General features: G+C 36.7%; 2 protein-coding genes across 3 annotated transcripts in view; one reads left to right on the forward strand and one right to left on the reverse strand.

Moving 5' to 3' along the window:
* The window catches only part of LOC139947222 (pyridoxal kinase-like), an 84,076-nt gene that overhangs the window by 7,694 nt on the left and 67,967 nt on the right, over window positions 1-8,415 (reverse strand). The window lies entirely within an intron of this gene.
* On the forward strand, window positions 1,533-7,446 carry LOC139947518 (uncharacterized). Of its 2 annotated transcripts, none has more exons than XM_071945452.1 (3): window positions 1,533-1,803; window positions 2,265-2,477; window positions 3,417-7,446. In XM_071945452.1, the coding sequence occupies exons 2-3, from the start codon at window positions 2,277-2,279 to the stop codon at window positions 5,067-5,069; spliced, it is 1,854 nt and encodes a 617-aa protein (XP_071801553.1). In that variant the 5' UTR covers window positions 1,533-1,803; window positions 2,265-2,276; the 3' UTR covers window positions 5,070-7,446. The 2 variants fall into 2 exon arrangements, with proteins under 2 accessions (XP_071801553.1, XP_071801552.1); XM_071945451.1 differs by lacking the exon at window positions 1,533-1,803 and adding an exon at window positions 2,050-2,126.

Here is an 8,415-nt window from a genome sequence, read left to right on the forward strand (position 1 = left end):
TGACACTTTGGTAAGAAACCAAACTAGTATAATTGCTTATCATCACCCACGAGTAAACGGGTAAGTTCAATGGTATAGAGGTTGTTGGTCTGAATGATTTATGTGCCAATGGTTGTCGGAGTGGTGCTGGTTGGGAAAATTCTCAGGGCCAAATGAACAGCGCCCTCACTGAGGTAAAAGGAAGACGTCTCATCATGAGCTGAGACTGAGAGTTGTTCGTGACTATAGAAATTTCCATCGTTTGATCTCAATGATTTAAGGTAAATGCAATGGGTCTTTTAAATAAGGGAATTAAAGGGTAGCGAAGAGTTCTCACACGGCCTTTGAAGCCGGCAGGGTCGAATAGCGCATGGCAACGACCCTGCAAAGTTTTAAACGGACGTTTAAAAACAAGTCACTACTCTTTTATTCCCATTCATTAATGCCCTTTTGTTAAAAAATGTTTAAAAAAATACAATTAAAGACACTTTGACAGTTGACAAAGCAACAAAATGCATACATTTTGTCGGATCTTTTGTGAATTGTATTACTTCTAAAGCAGCAATCGAAGTAGGCAATGGTGACTAAGGGTTTTTCCAATGCTATTTCCTTGACTCTGATAGTATTTCATATAGAAACATTTATCTTAGAGTGGTACTGGTACAAACTTAATCAGTGAGTTTTCAGATTGAAATAAGGGAATCAGTGTGTGGTGAAGAGGTTTTCAACTAGTAATTTAAACCCGCACCGAGGCCTGGACTTGATAATTTTACCGAGACGAAGTCAAGGTAAATTATCAAGAACCAGGCCTCGGCGGGTTTAAATTACTAGTTGAAAACCGATTCAACACACTTTGATTCCCATTCATAAATACCTTTTCGGTCAAACAACATCAACACTTCTTGGTCAAAAGGTAAAATAAATGCAAAAATTATATTTCTTCAATGATTTCTTTCAACACAACACCCCTCCAGCTATGAAATAAGGCCCTTGGGTAAACAACTCCTTATAAGGAGATGATGTGCGCAATGTGGCACAGCTGTTTCAGCCGTTGCTCTCGATCAATAGGAATGAAGAAACTTATAAGCACAGGTGCAAGCGCGCGTGTCACGCCCATGTTATAACACTTTTTACTGGTGTTATATCATCCGTTCAAACAACCCCTTGTGATGCCCTCTCGACCAATCAGAATGGATAAACTGTCTTAAGTATTTATGAATAAGTTTTAATCAGAATGAATAAACTTGTTATTTAAAAAAAAAATGTCGGCCTACTTTGTTTTAAACAGAACTTTGGAGTATTCTCGTTTTTGATTGTTTTATTCTTGTATTTGTGCAATTCAGTTTCTCTTCTGCAACAGTGATGTTTTTCAATAATTTGAATAATTGAAAATGAAAGGTCATAACCAGATAAAATTGATCCTTTGCATATGAATCCTTTATGCAACGTTGATCAAACACTTCAAAGTGTATGTCACATCTGGGAAAAACCCTCACATTGCAACTACATTATGTTTATCAATACATCCCGACACCATTATCCCCACAAAGCGAACAGAGTAATATTTACACTTCACAAAACATTTACGTCTGTGCTTGGCCATAGGTCTGTCTAGCACTACAAACAGAACTACATGTCGCTTTTTTTTTTTGCAGCAACGATAGCATTTAACAAAGACTACGAACAGAACTAGCTATATTTTTTGCAGCAACGATAGCATTTAACAAAGACGGAACACATCACCAGACAGAGTTCATGTAGAATCCATCCGCCATTTTAGCTTCATTTTACCTTGAAGAAGTACCATTAGTGAATTGTTTAAAGGTGAGATTCTACTATATTGATCATAAGTAATAATTTGTCACTAGTCGCACAAAGTGACCTATCTTTCAAAAACCACAAAGTTTTGCAATTATTTTTTTAGAACATAATATTTGTAACTACACTAATAAGTATGATCGCTAAACTGAGAAGCAATTCATGTCTGAATTTGTTCTAAAAATGCCGAGGGTTGACTGATAATTCACATTTCTGGGGTGGTCGTTCGCAAAGAGATGCGGTTGGAACCAGCTGTCATCTCCCTAAACATGGATTGCTCCAACATTGTTGACGAAAGTAGAAACTATATTCAGCTGAAGCTTTCACAGGTGATTTTCATTGTATCTTCCTTGATAATTCTGCCTTAATACCAGCATAACGATGACAAAAAAACAATTTATGACCATACCTTGGGTCTTGCATAGAAATAGCTAATTTGTTTTTTTGTTGACTTTGTCATTTTTCAGGCAGATATTGTCATGGATGTTCCAAGTGGGCAATGCTGGCGCTGTGAGAAAGTTCTCCCAGATCAACATGTGCACTGTGGAAATTGCCCGATAGCTCAGTATTGCACCACATCATGTCGAGACAGAGACTCCATCAGACACGCCTCAGTTGAATGCAAGATATTTGGGCCCAAGACATGCAGCAAATGTGGCAAGAAGGGAACAATGAAGGAGGTAAGTTTAATAACTCATTATTTTTAACAGAGATAAGACAATTTTGCACTCATTATACTTTGTCTTTTGGGCAGAAAAACATTTTTATAAAGGACACAAATAATTTGTTTCATGGAATTAGCCCAATAGAAACCCACCTACCTTACTTAACATGTAAATTTTTATTTGTTTAACGTGTTTCTGTATTCAAATTAACTTTTTTATTTTATTAACCACTTCATGTCGGCAATCGGAACAAAATTCCACGCCTATTATTGTTATCATTTCTTCCAAGTCATGCTGATGTGAAAGGTTACTCAAAATATTTAACAAATACTTAAGTTCGCATTACATGAACATGTGAGTATTTAAGCTAAGTTGATGAACAGACTTTTTGCAATAGTGTTTATGTCAATTTTGGCTATCCTGTCCTGCTTAAACTGGTTATGTATATTCTTTTTTTAATATCTTTCTTTTTCCTCACCCTCAGCTATTTCCCCCCATTGTCTATTCCGTCACAAGATATTCCTTCCAGCTTCATGTAACTGGTGTTTGTATTGACATGTTTATTTTGTTGCTTGTTCCCAGGTCGAAATTCCAGTTGAACCTAGTTAAACTGGGTTTAACTGGAACCAGTTAAAAACAGTTGATAAACTAGTTAAACACAGTTAAAACCAGTTGGTTTAATATGGAAAATGGACAGAAACCAACTGGTTTATAATTTCAACCTAGTTGAACACAGTTAAACCTAGTCCAAACCAGTTGGTTAATATGGAAAATGGACGAGTTTGGTCACTTTCCAGTTGAACCAGTTGACCCCAGTTAACTAGGTTCAACTGGAATTTTGACCTGGGTTTCCTTTAATTTGTATTGTTATGTACAGTGTCACATATTTGAGCAAAAATCATTCAAATCTGTCAGTTTCACAAACTAATTCCTGTTTTGCATGTTTCATTTAAGTGTAAACAGTGTAACAATGCGTGGTACTGCAACAAGGAGTGTCAACTTGGAAACTGGAGCATCCATAAACAGTCATGCATATACTTTAGGGAGACCATAAAGAAAGTGGCAGGCTTACTTTTTGAAAAACATTCTGAAGGTACTACATTTGGTGATGCTCCTTATTATTTTGGAAATATCATTGCCAGAGATTATCTTAAGCTTGTTAACAATGAGTGGTCTGAAGAGGTAATGGAGGAAGATTTGGCAAGAGATTACCAGCTTTTGTCTGTTGGTTGTGGGGACTTGCGTAACACTGTTTTGACTGCTGGATCACTGCCAGACAGGTACCAAGGAAAGCTTTATTTCACCTTGAATGACTTTGACCCTTTTGTCATGGCAAGAAATGTCTTGTTTCTCTTTATGTTGGTTCGGTTTGCAGACACTGAGGGAATTGAGAGCAGTCTGACAACCATCTGGTACTCAGTTCACATTACAAAGAAAGAGTATGACTTGATCAAGACCAGCTTGGATGAGCTCATTCAGATGACCCCTCAAAGTCTCACAGAGGTCACTCAAGGGTTGGTCAAAGTTCAAGGTGAAGATCTTGAGCTCATGAGTCAGGTTTGGGGAAAATGGAAATCACTTGAATGCAGAAGAAAAAATAACATGTCAATTAACCTCAGACAGCAAAGGAAAGCTTTGCTTCAGAAGGAGAATGCTATGACTGGTTTGTCTCTCTATATATCTGCCTTGGCCCCTAATGAGACAGCACCAATGAAAGCATGGGTTGATCATGGAATGTTTCTACCTTCTGAGGCAAAAGAAAAAGACATGCCATTTGATAATCCCACAATAACTGGAAAGACAAGTTTGATGGGAAAGCTTTACTTGACTAAAGAACATGTTCAGAAGGATCCGAAAGATCACTTGCTCATGTACTGTATCAAATCCGATTCATTTCCATTTGTAGTGTGGGATTGCTTGAGAGTGAGGGAGTCTGAGACCAGACCCTGCTCATCCCCTATGGTGATGTACCACAGCTACATCACAAAACTCCTACAGAAAGTCAAAAGTCTCATCCAGCAACAACGACTTTATATCCAAATTTCTCTGGCCAACTGTATGGACTTTCCTTCAGTACATAAGTCTCTTAAGATGTCAAAATATGACCGCATCTCCACATCCAATCTTACTGACTACATTGGTATTGCCAAGCTTCTCCAGCTCTTCAAGCCACTTCTGAATTCCAGTAATAAATTCTCTGCCATTGTTACAGAGGCAATGAACTGGATAAGATACTTACCAGATGGTAACATAAAAATGTTGATGATGTCACCGGAGTATGTGAGATGTGAAAATGCATGTCGTGAAGATACAGACTCATCTATGACAATTGGCATTAATAACATAAGGGAATATTTCAATAACACATCCCACTTTCTCTTGTATCTGCGTGCACAAATCATGGCAGGGGGTCCTGGGGTACAGCCATTGACGAATGTGCCATCATTTGAAGAAGTGATGAAGTACAATGGTCTAGAAATGCGTGACTTTCGTAAGAAGCTGAATCGTCTTGTCCCATTTCAGTATCGGGTCAATGCACGAGTCCTGACCATGATGAATGGAAATGATAGAGCAGTGGAGTGGTGTCTCCAGCACACTGATGGTTGAAGAACATGGCTATAAAAACGCTGTACCACTGGCAAAAGTCTATCATAACTCACTATAGCATTGGGCCAGTTACTTGAAATGAGTCTGACAGCGAAAGTTGCTGGCAGTGTAAACATAAATGCTGTATTCACAATATACATAAACTGACAAACCTGTAGAAATTTGAGATCGATCGGCCATCTGGGTCACAAGAAAATATTTAAAGGATTACAAATTTTGCATTGCATCGATGCCAAAATAAAAACGAATAAAATGCTCACGGAGCGATAAACTCCAAACGCGAAGTTAGATTATTTATTTCTCATCAAATATGAAATTTCAGACAGAAATATTTCAAGGGATGTTTTCTGCTATCATCATCATTAGACCGTGTAAGTTTGATGTAAATCTGTGATCTTCATGATTTTTGTTTCTTACCAATTCTGTAAAGTTCCTTTAAATTGAAGATCAAATAACTTTTAAGCCTTTCAAGTCAAAGCCCCTCCTGAAAATGTATTGTGAAACATACGGTTCTGGTTTAGACTAGAGAGAGACCTATTAGCAAGTCGATATTTTAATTCTAAAAACCAAGCCTTGAAGTCAAATGAAGATTTAATTATATGTAAATTCTAATGCTTGATGATAAGGTAGATCTAATGTGAAAAACAGCAATGTGTGACAAATTTGTTTAAGGTATGAAAATGATTGATGTTAATTTTTTATTCTTAAAAGACAATGTACTGGAATGTTAATTACTGAGAATTTGTTTTGTGTGAAAACTCACTGAATATAATTGTTCAAGTACCAATTAAACAGAACTACATTACTGAGTAATGGAAATACTGTCAACTACAGGAATTGGCACATTAATAAGACCTTAGGTAAAGAAGTCCTAAGTTACTCCATGTTTACCTCCCAGCTAAAGTTCTGCTGATTAAGTCATTAGAATTTAGTAACACAAGAAGTACACTCTATTTGCTTTATCATAGAGTAGGCATATGTGACAATACTTCAATCTCTCCGCCATCCTGGTGACTCTAAATAGAGCACTTGACAAGCTCTCCCCTAACATGATAACAATACCGTGTTTTTGTTACAACAAAATTGCTGACCAAAGTTAATGAATACATGTACATGTATGTCCATTTGTTTTACACAAGGATAGCATAAATATTACAGTAATATAGAGTGATCATCTGATTACAAGCTAATAACGGTAATTTCTATGTAAACCCAAGGAATTTTCCCCCACAAATGACAAGTAGAAAAGTTTAGTGTCCCGACCTTTACAGTGACTTTGTGATGGGTCAACTTTGAAGTTTGAACAGAGTACAAGGAGAGTCTCCGTTGTCAGCAAAATCTTTAGGTACACCACCATAGGATAGGATTGTCAAAGACAATAATGAACTGTCGAATAATAAACCTAAATTAAAACTTACAGTATACTCACAGAATATAATGTAAGTTTGAATTCAGGTCTTTCAGTGAACTTCCAAAATAACCAATCAGAGACTGGTCCAGCTTCAGTGACCAGCAACAGTTAAGGCTTTACAGTTAAGTGTGCACAGAGAGGATTAGGAGTCATTCCAAATTAATTAACACGTTTCATCAAATCTGAATTCTTGAAGAATTCTCACAGTTGTATATGTCAGGGGTGAGTTTTGATCTTTGATGTTTTAAGTTGTAGTTTTAATGTTTAGTTAGTTTGAATTGATATTTGTTTTTTTTGTGTAGGTGAGTGTAATATAAAAGAACTTTTGTTTAATCCAAATAGTTCATGATATTGTTACTATGACTGTTTAAACCTTAGCTAACCAGTGGAAACAATGTTAGGTTTCATTAACGTGAATTTGATTGTATTAATTGTCTCATGTTCTTGAGAGTTACTCGGTTTATTCTTATAGCTTGAATATCAGCCTGAGTATATGGTCAATGATGAAGTGTTTGAGTTACATTTGCTGGAAGTGTTCATGCCAGCTTCTTACTTCTTGTGTTTAACTTGATTATTCGTATTTTGTCTTGTATTTCCTGTAAGTGAATTTGCTTCAATTTTGATTTGTGAATCAAATTACTTTATTTTGTGGTTTAAATACTGGAAAAAAAGGGTATCGATGAGTTCTTAATCGGCCTTTTAAAACCAACTGGGTCGTGGCCATGCGATAAAGGCCCAAGCCGAAGGCCTTTATCGCACGGCCACAACCCTGCAAGGTTTTAAACGGCCAGTTAAGAATGAGTCACTACTCTTTTATTCCCATTCATGAATCCATGTGCGAGTCCTGGTACTGAAAGCCCTAACTTTGCAAGTTTTGCTACTAAATTGTCACGATGTAAGTAAGAATGACTGTTTTTTTTTAATAGTTGGGTCTGGTTTTTTTAAATTTTATTTAGTTCAGATCAGTTTTGGGTATGCTTTAAGTTTGTTTTATAAGAATCATCTATTTGAATAAAAGTCTTTGAACAGTAGGAAATCAGAACAGACAATCATTTTGTGTGCATCTGCAGTGTCGTTTAAGTTTACCCTCTGTTGAACTCTGTGTGAAACCACACCAACAATCCAAAGGCTGGATTATACAACATTATTATTATTATTTCACTTAACCACAGCATGCAAAAGAAAGATCAAAACTTCCTTTGTGCCGGCACCTCCTAGAGTCAGGCAATGTTAAAATGCGCGATATTTACATGATGAGATCATGTTTTAAACAAACGCCTTGCGTGCAGGAGCTAACTCACATGTATGCACAAAGCAGTCAATACATCGGCTGGTTGTCAAATTGAAAATCTTGTAGTATGCGTGCGCACGCACAGCCGTTAATGTAGCATGCAGTTAGACCCTTCGCAAAACAGAGCCAGAGGACGCGACAGAATATGAAATTTACAGGAAAGTTTTGAAGATTTTTTCATCATTATTAAGCCTTTTAACATAAAGGGTTTTATGAATGGGGAAAAGAGTAGTAATTCTGTATAACCGGAAGTTTAAAACCTTGGAGGGTCATCCCTACAAGAGAGGAACTCACCTTTTGTCAGTTTAAAACTGCTGGTATAAGAATGAGTTCAAATGGAAACCTTTTCGCAACACTAGGTGGCAGCAGACTTATCAGGTAAATCCATTATTCTAGACAGAGTGTGCACATGCTCAGAGCTACAGAAACAACGGAATACTACCTGGTATGTCTGCTGCCAGGTACCGTCTCGAAGTTACATTGAGCCTAGCAGAGAAATTATTTTAAATTATATTTCAAACTGTCTAAATCACTGTCTCAATAAATTCAAATGTATTTTCCTGAAGCGGATTTCTTAAAAAAGAAAGAAAGTACAAATTATTTGAGGGTTCAGGTTTTTCCTCTCTTTGTTTCTTAGAAATAAA

This window comes from Asterias amurensis, chromosome 14, assembly GCF_032118995.1.
Source record: "Asterias amurensis chromosome 14, ASM3211899v1".
NCBI lineage: Eukaryota > Metazoa > Echinodermata > Asteroidea > Forcipulatida > Asteriidae > Asterias > Asterias amurensis.

Excerpts from the sequence above, each read along its gene's own strand:
- LOC139947518 (XM_071945451.1), top strand. The coding sequence starts at position 2,067 with ATGGATTGCTCCAACATTGTTGACGAAAGTAGAAACTATATTCAGCTG. Across the intron at positions 2,127-2,264 it reads TTCAGCTGAAGCTTTCACAG|GCAGATATTGTCATGGATGT; the intron begins GTGATTTTCATT and ends GTCATTTTTCAG. Across the intron at positions 2,478-3,416 it reads AGAAGGGAACAATGAAGGAG|TGTAAACAGTGTAACAATGC; the intron begins GTAAGTTTAATA and ends GTTTCATTTAAG.